Consider the following 26,992-nt stretch of genomic DNA (forward strand, 5'->3'; position numbering starts at 1 on the left):
TTGGTGTTTTGATGAAAATAGCTGCAGCTTCTAACAGAATATTCATCAAATGCAGGAAATTAAAGCTCTGCTCTCAGCCTAGTCATCAAACAGAAATGTCAAAGCAATAACAACCTCGTTTGGAATTCTGCCTTCCACCAGATTAACTATACATCAAAGATATGACAAGGGTTTGCAACATACATTTTAATACCACGGGATACTGCGCCACTAACCGCTGGTAACCCTTTGAGTGTTGAAGAGGGGGCATTGGGACCTTGCGCTGGATGGATACAAGGCTACGTCATTGTATTTCCAACCCACAACAACTTGCATTTATATAGCGCCTTTAAAATACTAAAACATCCCAAGATGCTTCACAGGAGCGTTATCAGACAACAATTGATATAGAGGCAAAGAAGGAGACATTGGGACAGCTTGGTCAAAGAGATAGGTTTTAAGCAGCGTCTTAAAGGAGAGAGAGGTGGAGAGGTTTAAGGGAAGGAATTTGAGCCCTTGTGGCTTAGATAGCTGAAGGCACAGTCACTAATGGTGGGGCAAAGGAAGTGGGGAATGTACAAGAGGCCAGAGTTGGAGCAACATGGAGATCTCGGAAAGTTGTAGCACTGGAGGAGGTTACAGAGATAGGGAGTGGTGAAGCCATGGAAGGATTTGAACACGAAGATTAGGGGCAAAGCCATGGAAGGATTTGAACACGAAGATGAAAACTTTAAAATCGAGGTGTTGGTGGATCGGGTGTCAATGTAGGTCAGCGAGCACAGTGGTGATGGGTGAACGGGACTTGGTGCGAGTTAGGATACGGGCAGAAGAGTTTTGGATGAGCTGAAGTTTATGGAGGGTGGCAGGTGGGAGTTGGGACTGTTCCTCCTGGGATAGAGAGGGCATGAATCAACTCGAAGTTCTTTTACAGTTTTCAAAATGTGCACTTCAGTTATTTCTTCAGTCTGTTACCCTTCACTGAGAAATATTCAAAATGTAATTTGGGTTTGTCAGCTACAGCACCTGCCTCTGTGTCATACTCCAGCTAAGAACAAACAATAGCCACAGCGGGAATGTAGGTTTGAATAATAGCTCTAGAATGTTCAAACACACGATCATCTGGTTGGGACAACATTCTCCCCTCAACCACAAGCAGGTGAAATGGTCATTCATCACATTTGCTGTTTGTGGTTCCTTGCTGTGTACGAATTGCCTTCTACATTTGCCAACATAAAAACAGTGACTCCACTTGAAAGAAGTTAATTGGCTTTGAAGCACTTTGCAAAATCTGGAGGGTGTGATAAGGTGCTATATAAATACAAATTGCTTGTTACACTCAAAGAGCTTTTATACACAAGAGCAAGAGAAAGTTGTAGGGGCTATAATAGAACTTTTCAAAATTATGAAAGGTTTTGAGAGGGTAAAAAGTTTCCACTGGTTGTTGAATCAGTAACAAGGGGCACAGACTGAGGACTAAAAGAATGAAGAGGGAAGTTAGAATATTTTTTTCACATGGAATGTTCAACCATAAGGGGCTACTGAGGCAGAGACTGTAACATCCTTTAAAAGGAAATTGGATAAGTACTTGGAAAGGAAGAACATAAAAGGATACATAAATAGCTCCAGTTGAAGAGGTAGGGTGCATCGGCATTATGGGCCTCCTTCGGTGCTGTAATTTTTATGATTTTATGTTCACTTTTTCAATCAACCAAGTATTGCCTATTATCACAGAATGTGTAGAACTGATTTCCATAAATATTGAAAGCAGAGCATTATAACATAGAATACATGCTAATGACCTCATTGAAAGACAATGCAATCCATTGAATAAATTAAGAAGTTGTAGCATCATATTTTTAATTGCCATTCAGAAATGATACTGCAAGACCTCAAAGGGTTAAGATCACATACAGTACTATTTACATCTACAATAACAGCAACAGATTACCAACACTCACATACCAGGTTGCAATGAGTAACGTTAACATTTAATTACATACACTAGAGGAAATTGCGGCGCCAGTGTTGTCATCTCTAACCATAGGTCCCATCTCTCTTGGGAATTTTCACCACGACAATGTATGGAAACGCACAACATATCACAATAAAAACATTCCATAGAACATCCGACTTACAAGGAAAGCACTTATCTGAGTGAAAGACATTTTAATAGTACGATTGAGAAACCACATAGCTCCCAGGTGTCTGAACCTGCTTCAGATTTCATAGTTCCTGAATTTCCGTAGCAGTTCTGAAGGAGAGTCTGCCGACCAGCGGAAACGGCAATGGCAGTTGTTCACATCGGAAATTCCTGGAGGAAATCAGAATTTGAACAAGTCAATGGTGGATCTCCTATTGCATCACTCATGGTGAGTCAGAGGATGTAATAATTGAGGTATCGACAAAGTGTGACCGGGAAAAGTGTTACAGGAACTATGTGTGACACCTACAGGAAGTGCATGTCAGATGCAAGACTTTAACATGTCATAAATGTTTACACCTATAGTAAACTTACCAGGTTCATTAATTCTGGCCACAGGGAGGACCAAATAAAAAGTGGGTCTTCAAAGCTCATTGAATACAAAATTATTTTGCTCAAAAACACTGGCACCTCTTGCACCCAGATTATAACGCACAGCTCATATTAAGCACATAATACAGTCCCCACCACTTATACCACCACACTTATTTAATGCCAATTAACCATAGCCATTTTCTATTACTGTAGATGTCAATTACAATATACTGAGCGGACCGGCTATTTCGGGCTGTTCAATAAGCTTTTAACCCCTCGTTAAAGTGCGATTAACTTAGTTACTTAATCCTCTCTACTGACTGTTTTAAAAACTCCGCTGATTTCAGGCAAATTGAAGTGTTAATTATATTTCTTTCAGCTTGTACTGTTAACTGTCCACTTGGTATGTAGAGGCTGAGTGCCTCAGTACTGCAGTGTAGTCAGACATCGCCACTGTTTGTATCGGGAGCTTGGTGAAATGGTGGCTGAATTAACAATAAACATCTACCTAGCGCTTTGTCTAATGGTGCACCCATAGTGCTGAATCAAGTCCCAGGTGCTCTAGAAACTGCCTTCTGACTATTGCAGTGTGGACTCCATAGTACGCAGAACATAACCCTGTATGTGCAGTTGTTTCCCAATTGGAGGTGTGACTCGGACATCTGGGTGCCATATCCCTCCCAATGGCTCAGGAAGATCTGTGCAAGCTAGTGAGCGTAAACTCACTGTACTTGCCTGTACTGGTTTGCTGGCACACAAGTCCAACCTGGCGGCCAGAACACACGGCCATTTCACCAATTTGTTATATTGACATCTGATGGGCGTGTGGGGGTGGAGTAGGACAACCCCAGGAGGTTCCTAGAGAAATCAATGCTATTGGTAATGCACACGAGCCAACCTGGTCAACATACTACAGGGTAAAGTCACCAATCCCACACTCCCAGTCATCAGAGATAGGGCTACAACACTGTAGCACCAGCTGTCTGACCAACTCTCCTTTAATTTACCTTTATAAGGCTAGAAACATTTATTCTTTATGGATGTTATTTTAAATTTACATTTAATTAGAGAAGCTGTAACTTCACTTGTATTCAGCCAAGCGACTGTCACAACTCATCTAGCTAATGATACCCCAGTACCACATGTACACAGCTCCAATTTAGGATACTGTGCGTTGTGATCACCTCCATATTTCAATCTAAAATTAGTGATTGAAAATTGTTTCTAATCCTTTTTTAACCTGACTAGCAGATGAACCCAGGAATCTGCAGGACCCGTAAAAACTGGCCGGTCCCAAAAACAAACAGTCCTCAATCGCCCATGCTCTCAGATATCTATCCAATTCGCCCTTAAATTTTTTCACACTCTCTGCCCCTACTGAATCTCTGGTCAAACCATTCCACACATTGATCAGCCTCTGCTAAAAGTAGTTTAATCTCAACTGTCTGAGGACCTTCACCTTTTAAGCTTGAGCCCGTGTCCCCTTGTGGCAATCTTAGAGATATTAGCAGGATTCAATTTATCTATTCACTTAGCTAAACCATAGACACGACTGTGGAACACAGGAATTGCTGGAGGAAAACAGACCAAGGTCCATCTAGCTCACCTTCCTGGTAGTCACGTGATATGACGATAATGGAGTTGTTGACTAATCACAGCGATCAATCTCTTAACGATTAGTCTACAACAGACCCAGACATGAGGCGAGGAAAACCCCAGTGATGGAGAGCTTTGGGAACCATAGGTCCAAAATCACCTGTTCCTCCCAAGCACGCTACACTCACCACATGTCATGTCTCAAATTACTCACATACCGTATCCCACAATGTTATTTTGTGCTTTTCTTTTAATGATTACTACCCAATTTTATAATTCTATAGGTCTTTGAATCGATTATTCATTTGACATCCATATACCACTGTCACGTTTTGGAATTTCTAACCAATTTCCCGTAGAGAGGATTTGGAAATGAGTTACAATTAAGTGGTGTGTTTTAAAGTGGGATCACAGCAGTTTAAAATTCTCCTTACAGCACGTGCTGAAGTCACTGAGATAAAGAGGAGTTTATATTTTAATGAGCCTGCCATTGGAGAGATGTGGTCTATAACAACTTAGGACAATGGGTAATTTGTTACCTTATTTTAGAATTTCTGCAAACATCCACACCTATTATCGTTGGAATGAATCTGTTCATTTGAGCACAGCATGGGGTATCGGCTGAGAATCTACTCTTTGGAGGGGAGTAGCCCATTTTATTAACAGGTCTACTAGTGAATCACTGAATAGGGAAGAAGTTGGAGGGACAGCCCTCACCCACCCTCTCCAACCCCCCAATCAGTTCCTCTGGTCAGAAGTAACAAAAGGGAAAAACCCATGTTCCAGGTCAGTCGGGATGCTTTGCTCGGTCAAAGACTTTGGCAGTTTATTGTAAGACTAGTGCTGATCAAGCCCATATTAGCATTGGCCTGTTTAAATGCTAAGATGGACTAAAAGACTTGACTATTCCAATGCACTCCTGGCCTGTCTGACATCTTCCACCCTCCGTAAACTTTAGGTCATCCAAAACTCTGCTGCCCGTGTCCAAACTCGCACCAAGTCCCGTTCACCCATCACCCCTGTGCTTGCTGACCTACATTGGCTCCTGGTTAAGCAATGCCTCGATTTCAAAATTCTCATCCTTGTTTTCAAATCCCTCCATGGCCTCGCCCCTCTCTATCTTTGTAATCTCCTCCAGCCCTACAACCCGCCGAGATATCTGCACTCCTCTAATTCTGGCCTCTTGCGCATCCCCAATTTTAATCGCTCCCCCACTGGCTGCTGTGCCTTCAGCTGCCTGGGCCCAAAGTTCTGGAACTCGCTCCCTAAACCTCTCCACTTTGCCACCTCTCTCCTCCTTTAATATGCTACTTAAAACCTACCTCTTTGACCAAGCTTTTGGTCATCAGTCCTAATATCTCCTTATGTGACTCGGTGTAAAATTTTGTCTGATAACGCTCCTGTGAAGCACCTTGGGACGTTTTACTACGCTAAAGGTGCTATATAAATACAAGTTGTTGTTGTTCTTGTTGTTTTATTATTCACAAAGAGGGGTTTCAAGTTAAGTGAAATAAGTGGGTTTTTGATTATAATTGTTAGTCTGCACATTCGCTTGCTGTCTATGAAATAAGCAGCTTAACAATTCATATCAGGTATCATCTCACTAAAGTCCATCTACTGAAAGATTAGAGAAGCACACTATAATTAGATATCAGGCATTACGGGAACACTCCTGAACATAAGGGGATAGATTTTGCGGTTGGCGGCGTACCTTTGAACTTACCTGATGGGGACCCTCCTTCGCAAACTTGCTCTCTGACGCTGCGTACTTGAGGGCATCATAATGTCCCACAGATCCCAGGGGCCGCAGCGTGTGCGGCAGCTTACCTGGGATCATGTGGGCCTGGTGCTCCAATCAGTGGAAATGCCGAGTTTTCTCTTGACAGATATGTGGGAACCAGCATCAGGTTTTTACAGTTAATTGTTCAATGGGATAACTGGTACAGAGGGGAATAAAGTTACAGAATAAGGCGACAGAGGAGAGAGGGTGCTTTTACATATAATGGGGGGGATGCAAATTGATATTAGATTTTTTCTTTTCATTAAACTGTATTACAGTAAATTGTACCGTATTTATTCACAATGTCAACTTATATTACTGCCTGTCTAAAATGAAAAAAACTTTTGATAAATTTTTAAAAATACACTCCCTAAAGCATTTTAGCAATTGATGAACTAGGTCTAAAGGGGATTTACAACCTTACAATGTTCTTTAACCACGGCTGCCAACTTTTAAAGAGAAGGCATATTCTGGCTGGATGCAAACTCAATGTTTTCACTGTTAACGCGGCTTCATTAATCATCAGAAATAACCCGCAAAATGGAAAGGTGGTTCCTTTCGCAGTGAAACAGGCTCCTGCGCCTGCTTTCACTAACACTAACATTTTCATCCGTAATTGCTGGGCATTTGGTGGGCAAGTAGCCCAACCCTGCACCAGCAATGAGTATTTCCCCATCGGTGTGGATCAACTGTCAAGTTGTAACTTGACAGATCACAAGTTCGGGATTTAGCGCGAACTTGTGATCATTTTCAAAGGCGGTATGACTCAGAGTACGCCATTATGCCCACCGCAAAATCTGCCCCAAGATGTTTAGGCCGCTTATGGGAATGGCCTGCACTGCTGTTCCCAAAAGAATATCTAAGACAGACCCCAATGTTTGTGACAATTACATCAACTGGTCTCCTCACTTTTACTTTACTTCTCCAGCTACTGTTCAATTGTCGTTTCCTGCATCTTCACAGCATAAAATGCTGTTTTCTATACTCACTTGGCGAGGTGGGACTTTCTGAAGATTGCTGATCATTAGTCATTCTTTTCTCTTTGATTCCAGCTCCATCCAAATCAGCCTGTTCCATGTTGCCAGGAGAGCCATCACTACATTCTTCCTCTGCTGGCTGTCTTTGTTCCCCAGGCTTTGTAGAGCCTTCTGAAGCTGCAGTAGGTGCCTCCAGCATTGGTTCTTTCTTGCTCCTCACTGCCCAGTGCATGGACTAGGAGACACAAGATATGACCATCGTAAATCTTCTGCAATCTACTAGTAGACAAGTACCAAAGATGTTGTATTTTGTTTAGTTCACATGTTTTAAAATGTTTTTTCCTGATGTGTGGTACATGCACCAATACAGAGTTGTCCCTTTTACAATTTCCTGAACGAAGCTCCGATAATCACCACAGGTCTGTCAAAATTGTTGCACAATATTTCAATTGTGACACTTAACTGACCTGGGGTAGATGTCATGAAGTGGCACACCTAGTGTGGAGCTCCACGAAAAGGGAGCTCCTATTGGCAGATTTGGGCGTAGTTCAGCGTGCCCTGTATGATTTTTTATTTGTTAATCTACTCCGACTTTCTACAACAATGACCAAACACATCTCAAGAGGCATCATTTAAGTCTAAATGTTAGATCCACTTCAGAAATAAAACTTTCTGCATTTGCACTTTTGCTTTGTTAGCCCCAACGAGTTAAACGTTCCGGGTTCGCCAGAGGAAAACCTTGCCCACTGCCAGTGCATGTTGGGAACTTGAAGGTATATCCGTGATTCTGCAGTATGCACTAGCAGCAGGCAAAGTTCCCCAACAGTGAGCAAATTCAGGCAATTATCCCCGAGGGTGCATTTATACTATGGTAATCAGTCTGAGAAGGGGAGACCAAATTCCCAATACGCACTAAGCCCCATACATGCAAATTTCTCACATTACACCAAGATCTCCACAGTACCATGGGAATAATTTGGCCTAGTATGTTGTCTGTATTTAGAGGTTAATTGTATGTGAAGATTATTTGATGTCTAATGTTTGTGACTCTGCAGACTGAAGGAAGCAGACGAATTCACCCAGGGTCATTTTCACTTTCACTGCATGGCGGGAAACTGGCTCATAATAAAACCCGTCCATTCTCAAACCTGCCCATTTTAGAACCAGTTTGTTATAGAACCCGCCCGATACAGAACCCGCCCGATACAGAACCCGCCCGTTATAGAACCCGCCCGATACAGAACCCGCCCGATATAGAACCCGCCCGATATAGAACCCGCTCAATATAGAACCCGCTCGATATAGAACCCTCTCGATATAGAACCCGCCCGTTATAGAACCCGCTCGATATAGAACCCGTTTGATATAGAACCCTCTCGATATAGAACCCGCCCGTTATAGAACCCGCTCGATATAGAACCCTCTCGATATAGACGCCACCCGTTATAGAACCCAATCGATATAGAACCCGCCCGTTATAGAACCCGATCGATATAGAACACGCCCGATATAGAACCCGCCCGATATAGAACCCGCTTGATATAGAACCCGCTCGATATAGAACCCGCCCGTTATAGAACCCGATTGATATAGAACCTGCCCGATATAGAACCCGCCCGATATAGAACCCTCTCGATATAGAAACTGCCCGATATTGACCCCGCCCGATATATAACCCGCTCGATATAGAACCCACTCGATATAGAACCCTCTCGATATAGAACCCGCCCGTTATAGAACCCGATCGATATAGAACCCGCACGATATAGAACCCTCTCGATATAGAAACTGCCCGATATTGACCCCGCCCGATATAGAACCCGCTCGATATAGAACCCTCTCGATATAGAACACACTCGATATCGAACCCGCCCGATATAGACCCCTCTCGATATAGAACCCTCTCGATATAGAACCCGCTCGATATAGAACCCGCTCGATATAGAACCTGATCGATATAGAACCTGATCGATATAGAACCCGCTTGATATAGAACCCGCTCGATATAGATCCCGCCCGATATAGATCCCGCCCGATATAGAACCCGATCGATATAGAACCCGATCGATATAGAACACGCCCGATACAGAACCCGCTCGATATAGAACCCGCCAGATATAGAACCCGCTCAATATAGAACCCGCTCGATATAGAACCCGATCAATATAGAACCCGATCGATATAGAACACGCCTGTTATAGAACCCACCCGATATAGAACCCGCTCGATATAGAACCCGATCGATATAGAACCCGATCGATATAGAACCCGATCGATATAGAACACGCCTGTTATAGAACCCACCCGATATAGAACCCGCTCGATATAGAACCCACCCAATATAGAACCCGCCCGATATAGAACCCACTCGATATAGAACCCACCGGTTTTCATTTTGATTGTTTTCAATGGCGATCCACTCTGGAGCTGAAGGTAAAAAGTGCCCGGGTCATCTGTAATCAGCCCCATCACTGGACTTTCTGAATGGAGTTGAGCTGAGGTTAACTCCAGCAACAATACATTAATTATAACAGGCTGACACATTAAACACACCCATTGGAACATCTAGGTTTTGAAGTCTCAAGTTTGACACGTGTTTGCAGGATGTGTGTGAATAGGGTATCCTAAATAATGATCCGGCTAACTCTTCAATTCAAGGATGTTGTGCAGTCAGTTTAAACATTGGTGGCAGTTTGAGAAGAGAATGGACAAACTCTGCCCAAGCAACAGGAGAGGGGAACTTGGAGGCTCTGCACAGCCAGCAACCAAAGGGTTAAAGATTTGGAACCTGCTCCCTGCACATTCAGTGATCCCACTGCACCAGCACAAGAAAAGCTTCAATTGTCTGTCACATCAAAGATACATTAAAACCCACACAGCTATAAATCAGGGCCTGCGCTCATGACGAATATGATGTTCTTTATTAAATCGAAAGAATGAAAGGTTTCAGACCCATTACGTGTTGTTTTCACAGTTACCATCACAACCACTAATCATTCAGGTGGACAAACCTTTTTAGTGGAAATACATTCAGGATGATTCATTCGTGGCTGTACAAGAAAACAAAATGCATTCAACATAGTTACTGGAGGGAATCGTGATCCAAGCCAGGAAGAGCGGCCTCAGAGAGATATTCAGCTGCCCTGGCTGGCGACGGGGACCTCTTCAATCCCAACTGTAACCATGAATGATTAGTCCCGAAGCTTAAAGGTTAACTGGTAATAAAGGGTAAATTTGACCCAGAACGTTGTTGGGGGGAGGCCACCTGGGCAATTTTCCATTTAGCGCTCCTGCTGGGCGAGTCTCCAGGCCAGGAACGTGCATTCAGAAGAGTAGACTTTAGCGCCTGCCCCTCCCCCCCAACCCCCCCATTCCCCCCAGCCCTCCCAACCTTTCCGCCCCCCCTGCTGCCCGGCCCGGCGGGAATGGTGCAGATGGGGTACAAGATGATGGGGGTGGTGTCATGCCATGTTCCTGCCCCTGACCATGTATACCTACCTTAACCTACCTTAATCAAGGAAGGCCCACCTGCTCCTGTGCCTGAAACGTAATGGCGTCATCGGCGCCACAACAGCATTTTAACATCTGGATTCAGGGGGAGATCGAACGGGGCCAACCCCGACAGCAGAACCCCGGCGGGAGTCGCGCAGTGGGCCAGAAGAGGCCAAGGTAAGTTTAAAAATGTAACTTTTCTGTGGAGTGATTGGGCCTCCTCAGCCCCAGCCTTGTGTCTCTCCAGTGCCAGTGGCAGCACTGGCTTCTCCAGCCCTGCCCTTGCCTCTCCCCAGTGCAGGTGGCAGCAATGGCCTCTCCAGCCCTGCCTTTGCCTCTCCTCCCCAATGCAGGTAGCAGCAATGGCCTCCTCAGCCTCAGCCCAGCGCTCATTCTAACTCGGTCCCTGGCCTCCTTGGGCTTCCGACCTGATTTTTTTGCTCCCTCTCACTGGCCCTGAAGTCACTCCCACCAGTTTTGGGCAGGAGACTGCCCTGGATTATTTAAATGAGGTTGTTAAAATGGTCCGGGCCGCACGCTGAGCTCCCCATGGGAGTTTCCCTCCCGTCCCACACCGCTGCTCGCTCCGAATGCGCGCCCAGTAACAATCTACCCCATAGAATTTACCCTTAGAGTCCTGCACAGACCAGGTTCCACAGACAAATGAATGAAAAGAAATTGTTGCCACAAATTCCTCAAACAGCAAAAAATGAACTGTGGGCACCATCATCATGTCTCATCGCAATTTTAAAACATTTGGCTTGCTGAAACTGTATAGAAATCTTTGTGCACTGATAAAATCAGATATTATGGTGAGCTTTTTGTGCAGGGATTATATTAGTGAGTCCCACACCACCCAGTGTAGTTCTGGCCCACAGGTGCCAGGATCAACCTGTGAGCTGAGCTTAGCCAGGGGGCAGTTGGGATCGCTACAGTCGGCCTCAGTATCTTCAGTGTAGGGAGGGGGAAAAGTCCACCAGGGGTCCCACTCCAGACCACATATCCAGCCGGAAGGTGCATGTGCGCACATTGGTTCAGGAGAGGATTACGCTATAGTAGTGAGGTAAAACAGTGATAAGCAACCATCTTGAACCACTAATTGGCGATTAACATATGGAGGTGGTCATTTCCTATCCCCCCAGCACTGGCTCTATCCTCTACACCCATCCCATTTACTTCCATAAATCAGAAGTGCTTTCTGTTGGGGGAATGGGGAATTAAAGATTAGTGGGATGCAAGGCTATCCCAGGCTCCCTTACACTCAAACTGACTATCAATATTAACATTCGAGCCACACAAGTGCCAGACAATGACTATCTCCAACAAGATAGAGTCTCGCCACCTCCCCTTGACATTCAACAGCATTACTATCGCTGAATCCCCCACTGTAGTGTATGTAACTATTCTACCTTTAAGAGAACTACTGTATGTAACCGTCCACCTTTAAGAGAACTATTTTATGTGTGGCACTACTTGCCTTGGCTGCTGTATACTGTAATACCAACGGTGACCACACCGGTATATAAGTGCGGTGTCAGGATTTATTGGGCAGATTCGCCCTGACCTTCGAATAGTAAAGTCCTGTTAAAGTTACTCTTGTAGTCTGTGTATTACTTCGCTATACAACCCACAGACTTTACAGTGGCGACGAGTTCGATCTTACCCTGCGTGCAGCAATACGTCCGAAGCAGTTAACGAAGCGTCGAGAAGAGGCAACCGCCCTCGTCGTTCTGCTGAGAGAAAACTCGAGTCTGCACAGCAAGAAAGAAGGAAGACTTCAGACACGCAGCCTTCCATCAGCAACAGGCACGGATTGTCCCTTCTGCCACGGTGGTGCTTGAGCCGAGCAGCACGAGAAGCAAGTCGGCCATGGTGACTGTGAGTAAAGGGAAAATAAATAAAATCAACGAAGGAGAAGGGCGGTGAACTCGACCACGGTCGGGGGGGAAAGGAGCCGGACAGAAGTCGGGCCCAGAGGCGCTGAGACGGGGGCAGCGTGGAGCACGGAAGCCGCGGTACAAGCGGGCTGGGAGACGCAACGGCGTCGTGAGACAGCTAGACCGCGACCGGCGAAAATGGCCGGCAGCGACCGGGGCCACGAAAAGCGGCGACCAGGATCGTAGGGCGCGGGAAGAGATAAAATAAATAAACCGCGGAGAACTCAGCCGCAGCCGGGGAGGGAAGCACCGGACTGCGAGAGGGCTGGGAGGCGCAATTGGGAGCCCGAGCGAGCAGGAGAGACAGAGCCCAAGCAAGGAAGGCCGAGCGAGAACCAGCCCAGCGGCTGAAACTGTTCGCCGCCAACGGGTTGTACCCAGCGCCGGTTGCCCTGCCGAGAGAAGGGAACGCGCTGAAGCCGACGCACAGGCTGCGAACCGCGAAAGCCAGCGGCCGTCGCCCGAGGGAAAGCTTACCCCTCCCGCCAGGGGAAGAAACGCGGGAAGCCGCCAGTAGGCGGGGAAGAAGACAGAAGCGGGAACCGCCATTTTGAAATTGGGCAGGGAAAGAAGATAAGCGCGGGAAACTGCCATCTTGGAAAAATAAAAAATAAAAAGTTAAAGAATATTGTTGTTGTTTCTCAGGAAGAGGTGAAGATGCCTAAGCGTAGTAACATCAACGGGTTCGATGCCGAGGTGGAAGATTGGCCCACGTATGTAGAACGCATCGAGATATATTGTACGGCCAATAAGTTAGCAAATTATGAAAAAGCTCTAACCTTACTAAACTTAATGGGTGCGAGAACATACGGGTTATTGAAGCATCTTCTATCACCAGCTAAACCGGCAGATCAGTCTTTCGCTAATATTGTTGCTGTCCTGAAGGATCATTTTAACCCCGCACCGCTGATGTTAGCGGAACGATCTAAATTTTACGTGAGAATGCAAGGAAAAGAGGAAAGCAACGCGGAGTACCTGGTTGAACTGCGGAGGCTAGCAAGATACTGCCAGTTTGGGGTAAATCTGCCAGAGGCACTGAGAGACAAGTTCGTGTGCGGAATGTCGAAGGAAGGAACACAAAAACGACTGCTCAAAGAGAACGATCTTACACTTGATAAGGCTGTCCTTATTGCAGCATCGCACGAAGCCGCAGCGAGAGGCACGGCGGAAATGCAGCGGAAGACAGCGGTACTCAGAGTGGATCAAATGACTTCGAGTACAACGAAATGTTATCGTTGTGGGAAGACAACACACGACCAGAACCAATGCTGGGTTAAAAACCAGGAATGTAGGAAATGTGGCAAGCTTGGCCACATAGCTAAGGTATGCCGGGCAGGAAAGATGACCAGCAATAATAAGTCACCGCAGAAGAAGTACAGAAAGGTACATGAGGTGACTGGGAAGAGTCCAGATAAACAGAATTCAGATGCAGACTCCAACAGCAAGGAACTGGGTAGTCTGAGGATTCACAATGTGAGTAAAGAAGCTGACCGACAAACTATCTGGATCACACTACAGATTGCAAAAGTCCAAGTGAAGATGGAAGTGGACACCGGATCGGCGCTGACGGTCATGAATAAGCATGATTACAAAAAGTTATTCAAACATATTCCCCTACGGGATACGGAGATGGTATTGCAGACATACACGGGGCACAAAGTATACCCCATCGGAAAGATAGAAGTCAAGGTGAGATACAAGGACAAAGATCACCAAAGGATGGACATGTATGTGCTGCCCGAGGGAGGTCCACCACTTCTGGGACGGGAATGGATCAGGAAAATAAAGATAGACTGGCATTCGCTAAACACAATGACGGTAGATTCCGAAAAGGAAGAGGTCAAACCTGAACGGTTGTCCAGAATATTGGACGAAGCTAAAGAGGTATTCCAGCAAGGACTGGGAACACTGAGAGGAATTAAAGCAAAAATCAAGATTGCAGAACATGCAAGCCCAAAATTTTTCAAAGCCAGATCGGTACCTTACGCGATACGACCTGCTGTGGAGGCAGAACTGGAAGAGCTTGAACGTTCAGGGGTACTGTCTAAGGTGGACTGGAGTGAGTGGGCCACGCCCATTGTTCCCGTCATGAAGTCTTCATCAAGTAACAAGCCAGGGGGACTGGGAAAGGTCCGCATCTGCGGAGACTTCAAGATCACAGTTAATCCGGTGCTTCACACGGTACAATACCCGCTTCCGCGGATTGAGGATATCTTTGCTTCATTGTCTGGCGGGCAACACTTCACCAAGATAGACCTGGCACAAGCATACTTACAAATGGAAGTCGAGGAAGAGTCGCGCCAGTATCTCACAATCAACACGCACAGAGGCTTGTATCGTTATAATAGACTGGTTTTTGGATCAGGAAATTTGGCAGAGGGCAATGGAGCAGGTCTTACAAGGTATTCCAAGCACGCAGTGTTACTTGGACGATATCCTGATTACGGGAGAAGACGAAGAGGAACACCTCACAAATTTGAAACGGGTGCTCACCAGGTTGAAGGAATATGGCCTTCGAATTAATCGCCAGAAATGTGAGTTCTTCCAGAAACGGATCTCGTACTGCGGTCATGTCATTGACCAAGAGGGGCTACACAAGTCGCCTGACAAAATAGAAGCTGTCGTGAAGGCCCCCGCTCCGGAAAACGTATCACAGTTGAGATCGTTTCTGGGGTTGATTAATTATTATCACAAGTTTCTGCCAAATTTATCCACGGTGTTGCATCCGCTGAATACTCTGTTGCGGAAAGAAGTGCCATGGAAGTGGAGCGAGGACTGTAAAAAGGCCTTTCGCAGAAGCAAGGCGTTGATTACCTCTGAGGAAGTGTTGGCTCATTTCAACCCAACGTTACCTCTTCGGCTAGCTTGTGATGCTTCCCCTTATGGAATTGGAGCAGTACTTTCACACAGGTTCCCAAATGGCTCGGAAAGGCCAGTCGCATTTGCGTCCCGATCATTGACCTCCGCTGAGCGAAATTACACCCAGATAGATAGGGAGGCCCTCAGCCTTGTGTGGGGAGTAAAGAAATTCAATCATTACCTGCAGGGCAAGAAGTTCACATTACTGACAGACCACCAGCCGTTGGTGTCCATATTCAACCCTAACAAGGCCGTTTCCACTATGACAGCGCAAAGGTTACAGAGGTGGTCCGTGTTACTTGGGGCACACCAATATGACATCGAATACAAAAGCTCCAAACAGCATGGAAATGCTGATGGGTTATCGCGCCTACCGTTGCCGGTAGTTGAAGAGGCGGCTGCAGTGGACCCGGTAGAGATGTTCCACTCGTCCATAGTAGAATGTCTACCAGTGACAAATTCGATGATCGAGAATGAAACAAGGAATGACCCGACTCTCTCACGAGTCTACGATTTAACAGTGGAGGGATGGCCAGCACATGGCGAACCAACGCTGCCAGCATTTTCGCAAAGAAAAGAACAGCTGTCAGTGTGCCGAGGAACCTTGATGTGTGGATCGAGAGCGGTGATTCCACCCAAACTTCAGCATAAGGTGCTAAAGGAGCTTCACGAGGGGCATCTGGGTGGAGTGAAAATGAAGAACCTAGCAAGAGCGTTTGTGTGGTGGCCAGGTATTGATGGAGACATCGAAGAAATAACCAAGAGCTGTCTAGGATGCCAGAAGGTCCAAAACGCGCCACCACAAGCTCCTCTGCATCCATGGGAGTGGCCCTCATCTCCTTGGCAAAGGGTGCTTTGCTGGTCCATTTATGGACTCAATGTTTCTAATAGCGGTGGATGCACACTCCAAGTGGCCGGAGGTAATAAAGATGTCCTCCACCACCACGGAAAAAACCATCACAGTATTAAGGACCATGTTTGCCAGGAATGGGCTGCCAGAGCAGGTCTGTTCTGATAATGGACCGCAATTTGTGTCCGAAGAATTCAGGAAATTCTTAAAAAGCAATGGGGTCAAGCACTACACGTCAGCCCCATACCATCCCGCCACCAATGGATTAGCTGAAAGGTTTGTCCAGACCTTCAAGAAGGCCATAAAGGCCATGGGTAATGAAAACATCAACTTACAACATAAAGTAGATAACTTCTTGTTGGCGTACAGGAATGCAACACATGCGGTCACAAATCAAACTCCCGCCATGATGTTTTTCAATAGAAGACTGAGATGCCGGCTGGATTTGATTAAGCCAAACGTCAGAAGGGACGTAGAGAACCGGCAATTCCAGGGCATGAATGAAAGGCCAACTAGATCTTTTCAGATAGGTCAACAAGTTTTGGCCCGGGACTACCGTACCGAGAAATGGCAGCCTGGAACTATTGTAAAAAGGCTAGGGCCGCTGCTGTATACCGTGGACATTGGTGACAGCATAATAAGGCGCCATGTTGACCAGATCATAGGGTCATCCACAAAGAGCCAACCTACTCCACAACCTTACACTGCTAATGTTGAAGCAGAGATACCCAGAACACCTACCTCCGATCTGGTGATACTGGAATCAGATGAACCTGACACTGTCCTTCAAGCCGACTCGACCTTACCAGAAGAACCTACTACCCCGCCGAAAACTACTACACCACTGAGGCGTTATCCGGATAGAGTCAGGAAACCTCCAGAGAGACTGAATCTGTGAACTGTTTTGCATAAAGTTGTATATATGTTATGATGTTATGTTAATGGGGAATAAGTATGTTGTAAGCTAAAAAGGGAGGATTGTAGTGTATGTAACTATTCTACCTTTAAGAGAACTACTGTATGTAACCGTCCACCTTTAAGAGAACTATTTTATGTGTGGCACTACTTGCCTTGGCTGCTGTATACTGTAATACCAACGGTGACCACACCGGTATATAAGTGCAGTGTCAGGATTTATTGGGCAGATTCGCCCTGACCTTCGAATAGTAAAGTCCTGTTAAAGTTACTCTTGTAGTCTGTGTATTACTTCGCTATACAACCCACAGACTTTACACCCACCATCAACATCCTGGGGGTCACCATTGACCAGAAACTTAACTGGACCAGCACATAAATACTGTGGCAACAGAGCAGGTCAGAGGCTAGGTATTCTGCGGCGAGTGTCTCACCTCCTGACTCCCCAAAGCCTTTCCACCATCTACAAGGCACAAGTCAGGAGTGTGATGGAATTCTCTCCACTTGCCTGGATGGATGCAGCTCCAACAACACTCAAGAAGCTCGACACCATCCAGAACAAAGCAGCCCGCTTGATTGGCACCCCATCCACCACCTTAAACATTCACTCCCTCCACCACCAGTGCACCGTGGCTGCAGTGTGTACCATCTACAAGATGCACTGCAGCAACTCGCCAAGGCTTCTTCAACAGCACCTCCCAAACCTACGACCTCTACCACCTAGAAGGACAAGAGCAGCAGGCACATGGGAACACCACCACCTCCAAGTTCCCCTCCAAGTCACACAACATCCTGACGTAGAAGTATATCGCCGATCCTTCATCGTCGCTGGGTCAAAATCCTGGAACTCCCTCCCTAACAGCACTGTGGGAGTACCTTCACCACACGGACAGCAGCAGTTCAAGAAGGCGGCTCACCATCACCTTCTCGAGGGCAACTAGGGGTGGGCAATAAATGCTGGCCTTGCCATCCATGCCCACAGCCCATGAATGAATTTAAAAAATGGATTACTTTTGGAGTATAGGGGAAATCTGATCCCAGAATCTCTCTCTGGCTGTAAAGGCAGGCAGGAACAGTGCTAATTTTGGAAGCAAATGGAGTGGGACTGTGTCTGCACATGGAAAAAGCTTAAAAGCAGATTTAATAGTGTGAAGAATAAGCGAGGTCGCAGAGGGAGGAAAAGTAATAAAACATTAAACCTTCTTGCTCAGATACATTTTAAAAGAGCTCATGCCTATGGCTCAATCTCTGCCTCACAAAATCAAATCACTCTGTTTCTACTATCTGGGTACTTGGGTGGGAAGATTGGGTTTGGGATGCGCGGGTAACAGTCCGAAAGGATTGGGTAGGGAGGGGGAAGGTGGAGTGGGGCCTCCTCCCACTCCTGATAAAGGCCATGGAGCTGTTGGATATATGGGGAGAAACGCAAAGCTCTGTGGAGAGTTGGAAGGGGAGGTGACTTTCTGCTCGTCCATCGTTACTTTGGCGGAAGAGTCGCGGAAAACCCAGAATAACGGCATATGCGTGATACCTCAGTGGAAATCCATTCCAAAAGAGAGAGGGAGCGAGAGATGGAAGGTAAGGTACTGTTGCAGTTGGTGATTTGGATGTTCGGAGGTCGTAAAAAGCGCTATATAAATGCAAATTCTTTCCGTATTTAGTACCAGTCATTAATGTTCTATATACATAACCATGTTTGGGGCTTTGTCTGGTAGAAGTTGAAGACCCATTCACATACATGCCATCAGTGTTTCACATTGACCAGTGCAACCGGGACACCCTCTATAACCCTGTCCTGCTCCTCCTGAGTCTGGGGGGCTAACGCATCGGACAGGTCGTGCTCTTCCTCTTCATGCATTCTCAGTGTTAATACTCTAATTGCAGCCTCTATATACTGAAGGTGGCATCTCTCAGGAGTTCCCAGCTCTAATATATAGAGGTGGTATTGTGGGCCGATATACAGTAAGGCATGTATACATTAGCGAGGCTAAGAAACAGTATATCTGACCTTGGTGTTCATTTAAAAAAACCTGAACAATGGCTTCAAAGATTAAAAGCTGCTGGGAGACCAGTTTTGTGGACATAATGGCCCTGAAACTAGGGTCGGGAGCTTGCCGCGCGTGCAAGCCCCCGATGTGCACTCACCCTGCGCGCCGACATCTGAAGCCCGGGCCTGCTCGCATTTCCTGTCACTGGCCCGGTTCAGATGTCGGCGCGATGTGCTTACCTGATCCAACGGCGTAGTTAGTGCGATGTGCCGGCTGGGATCAGGTGAGCACTGTGCAGCCAATCAGGGGAGGGGAAACTCATTCATGAGTTTGACAGTAAGAGCTGTCAAACTCATGAAAAGTATGGGCTGCCAAAACACTACTTTAACTTTAAATAAAATTTTAAAAAACATCCCACTGATTATATTAACTATAAATAAGTTTTAAAAAATGTTTTAAACAATTAATCAATTTTTTGAAAAAAATAAAAATTTTAAAAATAGGGTCTAAAACTAAACTTACCTTACTGTAAATTCTTTAAAAATAATAAACCTGTGGAAAAAAAATTTCTACATTGTACTAAAAGCCCACTTACCTGTAAAACTAAGTACTTACGTCTGTTTTTTCCACGCGTAAAGACCGGAGGCCTTTACACTCGGGCAACTCTGAAAAAAAAAAGGAATTTCACTGCGCACGCGCTGCCTGTGCAGTCGCGCGCGCTCTGCCTCTTAACCCCTTGGGTCAGAGGACAGGAAATGCCGGTTTTCAGCGCATGTGCTGTGCATGCTGAAAACCGGCAATTCCTCCGGGCATACGCGTGAGTACCCCGTCCTTATTCACGCGTTGTGCCCGGAATTACTGGGCCATTGAATAGTTCTCATATGTCAGAGTGGATTTGACCTGACCCACACTAAACTCCATTAGATACAGTATCACGTCAACCAAAAGGATTACAAAGCTAATCATGCCAAGTGTTTATCAAGTCAAGGTTTCAAATCCTTATCCAATTCCCTTTTAATCGATGTTACAGTCTCTGCCTCAATAGCCACTTGTAGTGAAATATTCCATGTTCTAATAACCCTGTGTGAGAAAATGTCTTCGAATTTCCCCCCTCATTCTTTTAGTGACAATCCACAGTCTATGCCCCTTTGATTTACAGTTTAAATTCTGCAGACAAACGGACTATCATATGCTGATAGTAAATTGGGATGGGAGGGATCTAGGTTTTGAGAAAACCTACTTGTGTAGGGGCAATGGCCATAATAGTATCCATAAGACTGAGAGAAGCAAGAGAGGTTCTGATCATTTATTCAACGTAAGAACTAACAGATAACAGCCTAGATATTGGACGCCTAAGGAGGAGCCTTTACTAATATGGCAGGCGGTGCACTTCCGGCGCACGCACACCTTATTGGATCCTTAGCCGCCCATTATAAGCCTGTAAAACGGGCACAGCACAATTCAATTTCTAGGCCAACATGTTAAAAAATGGTCCTATGTATTCCAAATGAAAAATCAATGTTTAGCCCTAGAAACTACTTACCATTTTGACAGCATCACTCAGAGCCTCCCACTGTTGAAATGGAATCGCAATCCTACTGCGACACCAGTGGTCATAGTGGGAACGCCGGACTTCATTGGTTAAGGTTTCTTTAGCTTGCTGCAGCTTCTGAAACTGTTCCACTAGATGACAGAAATGAAACAAAGCTCAGTTAATCAACCTGGCAGAGTACGTAACAGAAATCTGTGCAATTGCACGCGTTCTTTACTCACCGAGAAAACATTTCCCTTGTACTGTTAATTTAAAGGAGCACTAGGATCAGGACTCACTTTCAAAACTTTGGCCCAGAAATTCGGGTCCCAACGCGTGAGTACGCACGGGGTACTCACACGTGGACCCGATGGAAGTGCCGGTTTCTTGCATGCACTATGCATGCGCGGGAAACCGGCACTTCCGATCCTCTGAACGAAGGGGTTCAGAGGTCGAACGCGTGCGCACGGGAGTCTGCGCGTGCGCTTTGAACTTACGTTTTTTTTTACAGGTTTTTCCGTGAGGGTAAGTCTTTAGATTTTAGAAATGTAAAAACCAGGCGTAAGGACTGCATTTTAAAAGGTAAGTGGTCAATTAATTAAAATTAAAACATTTTTTCCACAGGTTTATTATTTTTAAATACTTTAAAGCAAGGTAAGTTTATTTTTAGCCCGGTTTTTTTATAAAAAAATTTTTTTCAAAAATTTAAATTATTGTTTAAAATAGTTATTTAATGTAATTTATAGTTTATTTAAAAAGTGTGATTTAAAAAAATGTATTTGGAGGTTAACTACTGTTTTGGGCCCTCAGCATTCATACGTTTTGACAGATCTTTCTGTCAATCTTATGAATGGGCTTTTCCCTCCTCCGATTGGCTGCCCATGGCTCACGTGATCCCAGGGGATGCATCGCACTAACTACACCCCTGGGACACGCAAGCACAGCGCGCCGGCAGCTGGGCCAGGCCCCGGAGCGGAATTCTACGCAGGCCCAGAGCTCAACTGCCGGCGCGCTAGGTAAGTGTAGGTTGGGGGCTTGCACCCGCGGGAAGCCCCCGACCCGAATTTCTGGGCCTATAGCTGTAACTTATGAATGTTGCTGTAAACGCAACTTCCACCTTCTCTGGCACAGACAGCAAGTCAGTGTGGTTTACTGAGGACATAGAAACATAGAAACATAGAAGATAGGAGCAGGAGTAGGCCATTCGGCCCCTCGAGCCTGCTCCGCCATTCAATGAGATCATGGCTGATCATCCAAATTCAGTACCCTGTCCCTGCCTTCTCCCCATATCCCTTGATCCCTTTAGCCTTAAGAAATATATCCAACTCCTTCTTGAATATATTTAATGAACTGGCCTCCACCGCCCTCTGTGGCAGAGAATTCCACAGGTTCACCACTTTCTGGGTGAAGAAATTCCTCCTCATCTCAGTCCTAAATGGCTTACCCCTTATCCTTAGACTATGACCCCTGGTTCTGGACTCCCCGGCCATCGGGAACACCCTTCCTGCATCTCGTCTGTCCAGGCCTGACAGAATTTTATAGGTTTCGATGAGATCCCCTCTCAATCTTCTAAACTCTAGTGAGTATAAGCCCAATCGACACAATCTCTCCTCATACGTCATTCCTGCCATCCCAGGTATCAACCTGGTGAATCTTCGCTGCACTCCTTCCATGGCAATAACATCCTTCCTCAGATAAGGCGACCAAAACTGCACACAATACTCAAGGTGCAGTCTCACCAAGGCCCTGTACAACTGCAGCAAGACATCCTTGTTCCTGTACTCGAACCCTCTTGTTGCGAAGGCCAACATACCATTTGCCTTCTTTAACCGCCTGCTGCACCTGCATGCTTACCTTCAGCGACTGGTGCACAAGAACACCCAGGTCTCTTTGCACTTCCCCTTCTCCCAATCTATTGCCATTCAAATAATAATCTGCCTTCCTGTTTTTGCCACCAAAGTGGATAACCTCACATTTACCCACATTATAGTGCATTTGCCATGTTTCTGCCCAATCACCCAACCTGTCCAAATCGTACTGGAGTTTCACAACATCCTCCTCACAGCATACCCTCCCATCCAGCTTTGTGTCGTCTGCAAATTTGGAGATATTACATCCAATTCCCTCGTCCAGATCATTAATATATTGATGCGCCATCCATTACTCAAAAGACTGAGGTTAAGCGAGTAACAACCAGGCTTTTATTAACTAAAGAATGAAGGTCTAGTCTCGAGTGGTCGACCCGTCCAGAATACTAAGGGACTGGGAGGTAGTCACTTATATACCTGGAATAGTGGGAGGAGTCAGCCGAGGCATGTCCAGACCTGTACCTAGTGGAATACACATACACATACAGACAGGTATAACAGTGGTTTACCACATATATATTGTGAACAGCTGGGGTCCTAGGACCGATCCTTGCGGTACTCCACTAGTCACTGCCTGCCACTCGGAAAACGACCCGTTTATTCCAACTCTTTGCTTTCTATCTGCTAACCAGTTCTCTATCCAAGTCAATACCTTGCCCCCAATCCCATGTGCCTTAATTTTGCACGCTAATCTCTTATGCGGGACACCGAAGCTCAATCCACCGTCAGGATTCATAAGATCCCAAGATAGATACAGCAAAGCGAGGCCATTCGGCCCATCATGACCCATCCATCCAGCACATCATTTGCCTCTTGAACGAGTCTAAGCTTTTGGCCTCTGCTACTCCAGCCTGTCCAGAACACCATTGAAGCGGGTCACCCTTTGCATTTAAAGCTTTTCCTACATCTGTCCTGAACTTTCCTTTCACCAGTTTTGAGCCTTGGCCCCCTGTGCTCGTATCCTGACACACCATGAAGCAGTGTTTTGCATGTATCTCATTTATCTATACCTTTCAATATCTTTCATACTTCTATAAAATCCTCTTTCCATCATCCCTTTTCAAAGCTAAAAAGCCCCATTTTCTGCTCTCTTGATACCAAGGATCAGCCTCATGGCATTTCTGTGCACAGCCTCCCAGGCTTGAATGATTCCAATACACCTTTGTGTTCAGAATTTTAACCACAGTATTAAAGGCGCAGTCTGAGCAAGGCACTGTAGAGTATTAGCGTGATGTCTTGGGAAGATAGGGACAGGAGGAGGCCATTCAGTCCCTCGACCCTGTTCCACCGTTCAATTAAATCATGGCTGATCTTTACCTCAACTCCTTTGCTCCATATCCCTTGATACCCTTACCTAACAAAAATCTATCGATCTCAGTCTCGAAAATTACAATTGGACCCAGCGTCCAGAGCCTTTTGGTGGACAGAACAGTCCCTCACCCAAAGGTGCCTTCAGGTCCTTCCGTGTTTAAGAAAACAATACAAGTCTTCACACCTGGGGAGAGCCATTCTGCCTCTAGATAAAAGGTGATCGATCCCCTTTTTAGTTCTGATACAGCCTCGGGGTCCTTCAAGAGGCCTCAGTGGTACTCGTACCAGCTCTCAGTTGGCGACAGTTCCACTGACGCATCACAAGAGCAGAAATTCCCAGGGAGCTTGGGAACTATACACACGCCCCCTGATGAGGGGGGAGGGGCGGGGAAGGTGCGGGACAGAGGAATCGCACGCTTTCCTCCTCATCGGAAAACGGCAATCACAAATAAATGGGGCAGAATCCTGGCAGAACCAGATCCACTCCAAATTCCACCGCAAGTGGTGGACATTCACCCTTATGTATCGTTACAGACTTTAAAGGGACAAGCATTAAGCTAAACCTAAAAACTACATTTCTGTCAAACTTGCATACTGGCTATTTTGAAGTTGGTGTTGCCTAATATTTGCATATTCAAAAGAATGTGAACCATTCCGACTGACACATGGGCCTGCGTTACTATTTGGTGTCTGGACGCCTATGTGTGTGCAGTCAATTACACCCTGCACCTTTGGGAATTTATACGGAAATAAAACTGCAGCTGATGCTGAGTAGACACTGAAGTCCGTGCACTAATCTGTGGAAAAACACAATCGTAATGCAGCATCTGACTGTCTGCCAATCTGTCACTGATATGTGCCTGGAATATTCTCCTGGCATAAAAACTCAAGGCTTGACTTTCACCTCCACGAAAAGGGCTGTGCTGACTCTTGATTTGGGCTGTAGATCGCTCTTAGGCAGGTGGTAGAGCTTCCTCACTGCATCCTCGCTTGGCCTGCAGACCTGATGGGGCCAAACGGCCTGCCTCTGTGTAGTAACACTCTGACCGTTCGAACACGGTGTGAGGCATTGCTCCTCTATGAGATCCTGGTAGCTTCACCTTGTAAGGTCTTACCTTGCCCCAATGTGATCTGTAACCACCTCAGTGCTTGCCCCATCTGGGCTTCCTCTACACAACCTGCTCCGAGGGCAGCTCCACAATTACTGCACCTTCCCCCATGGTACTTGCAGGGGAAAATAAACCATTAAACATTTGTACAGGTAGACTACCCTTTATCCGGACTTCCGAAAACCGAAACCCTCTAAAAACCGAAGGTTTTTTCATTCAGCGTAAGTCGTGCGTACGACTTACGCTGAATGAAAAAACCTTCGGATTTTAGAGGGTTCTGGTTGCGGAAGTTCGGATAAAGGGTAAGTCGTGCGCACGACCCCCCGCCGACCCCCCCGCCAACCGCCGACCCCGCCAGCCCCGACAACCGCCGACCCCGCCAGCCCCGACAACCGCCGACCCCCCCGCGGACCCCGCCGGCCCCGACAACCGCCGACCCCCCCGCGGACCCCGCCAGCCCCGACAACCGCCGACCCCGCCAGCCCCGACAACCGCCGACCCCCCCGCGGACCCCGCCAGCCCCGACAACCGCCGACCCCCCCGCGGACCCCGCCAGCCCCGACAACCGCCGGCCCCCCCGCGGACCCCGCCAGCCCCGACAACCGCCGACCCCGCCAGCCGCCGACCCCCCCGCCGGCCCCGACAACCGCCAGCCCCGACAACCGCCGACCCCCCCGCGGACCCCGCCAGCCCCGACAACCGCCGACCCCCCCCCGCGTACCCCGCCGGCCCCGACCCCCGCCGACCCCGACTGACTTACGCTGAGCGTCAGCGTAAGTCGTGCGCACGACCCCCCGCCGACCCCCCCGCGGACCCCCGCCGACCCACCTTCCGAAATCCGAAATTCTCCTTTATCCGAAACTCGGCTGGTCCCGAGGTTTTCGGATAAAGGATAGTCTACCTGTATAGTCCTGTGCTGCCACTTCTAGGAGTTACGCTTCTTTCTGCTACAGTGTCAGTTGTGGCTCAGTGGGTAGCACTCTCACCTCTGAGTCACAAGGTTGTGGGTTCAAAGTCCCACTCCAGAAACTTGAGCACAAAAATCCAGGCTGTTCTTATGTCCTTATGTAACATTCCAGTGCAGTACTGAGGGAGTGTTGCACTCTCAGAGGTGCCGTCTTTCGGATGAGACGTTAATCCGAGGCTCCATCTGCCCTCTCAGGTGGACGTAAACGATCCCATGGCACTATTTTGAAGAAGAGTAGGGGAGTTATCCCCAGTGTCCTGTTGCCAATCCCGGTGGCCAATATTTATCCCTCAATCAACATAACAAAAACAGATTATCTGGTCATTATCATATTGCTGTTTGTGGGAGCTTGTTGTGTGCAAATTGGCTACTGCATCTCCTACATTACAACAGTGACTACACTTCAAAAGTACTTCATTGGTTGTAAAGCACTTTGGGACGTCCGGTGGTCGTGAAAGGTGCTATATAAATGCAAGTCTTTTTTCTTTTTACTGAAGAGCAGGTCTGGGTTCGCTTGAACAACACTTTTTTTATATTGCGATCGTTGTAACTTTGCACAGTTTTCTTGATGCAAGGCCTTCCCAACCAAGAACAAACCTTTAACAAAGTGTTGTTCCTTGGTTTCCTAATCATCCTTTGTTACATTTCAACATGTTGGCACTCAGGAGAGGCCTGTGCAGTGGAAAATGAGTGTGTACTGGTCAACCTCCCATGGCACTACACAGGGAATAAAGACCATGTGTAGTCTTCAGGTGAAGTGGGGTTAGAGAGTGGGGATAATTGGACCAACGCACAGGTGTAATTCAGCCGCCATTTTAAAGTTATACATTCTGTCCTTATTTTCATATATTACTTTGATTTCATGTTATTGTTTATAGTTCAATAGCCAAGCTTAGGGCAATTTGAGAAGCAAAGGACTCGAGGTGGAGTATAGGCTGAGGAGCTGGGAGATGCAAAACTGAGGTGCTGCAGTGCTGCCACTGGAAGGAGGGTGTAATTACAGCGTGACATGTTTACATAGGCAGTTTCCATTATAAATGTGGACACAGGAATTTTAATGGAACAGATATAAGACTTTTAATATATTGCCAATATATCATTGGGTAAGCTTAAGAAATTGACATTTCTTGGCTTTCATCCTACTGATTCTATTCCGTGCATGTGATATTCTGTCTTTCCTCGCCATCCAATTTCAAAATTGGCATTGTTTCAAAGATCTGTTCTAGCTAACAGGCAGACAAATATTTGATTTAAAGCATGTTGATAAGGTCAAATTAAACAGAGCAGCCTCCTCCGCAGAATTTCAGCTCTTATCAGG

At 46.5% G+C, this 26,992-nt stretch overlaps 1 protein-coding gene across 1 annotated transcript in view; it reads right to left on the reverse strand.

The window, feature by feature from the left end:
• Positions 1-1,819: 1,819 nt before the first annotated feature.
• The window catches only part of dnajc12 (DnaJ (Hsp40) homolog, subfamily C, member 12), a 70,909-nt gene continuing 45,736 nt past the window's right edge, over positions 1,820-26,992 (reverse strand). The window contains exons 3-5 of the mRNA XM_085994991.1: positions 20,432-20,571; positions 6,860-7,082; positions 1,820-2,290 (exon numbers count right to left, since the gene is read on the reverse strand). Of these exons, the coding sequence (XP_085851117.1) occupies positions 2,196-2,290; positions 6,860-7,082; positions 20,432-20,571 (458 nt within the window). The 3' untranslated portion in view covers positions 1,820-2,195. The remainder of the gene's footprint in view (positions 2,291-6,859; positions 7,083-20,431; positions 20,572-26,992) is intronic.

This window comes from Somniosus microcephalus, chromosome 8 (genome assembly GCF_052327205.1).
Source record: "Somniosus microcephalus isolate GS21.2 chromosome 8, FLI_Smic_1.0, whole genome shotgun sequence".
In the NCBI taxonomy this organism is placed as follows: domain Eukaryota; kingdom Metazoa; phylum Chordata; class Chondrichthyes; order Squaliformes; family Somniosidae; genus Somniosus; species Somniosus microcephalus.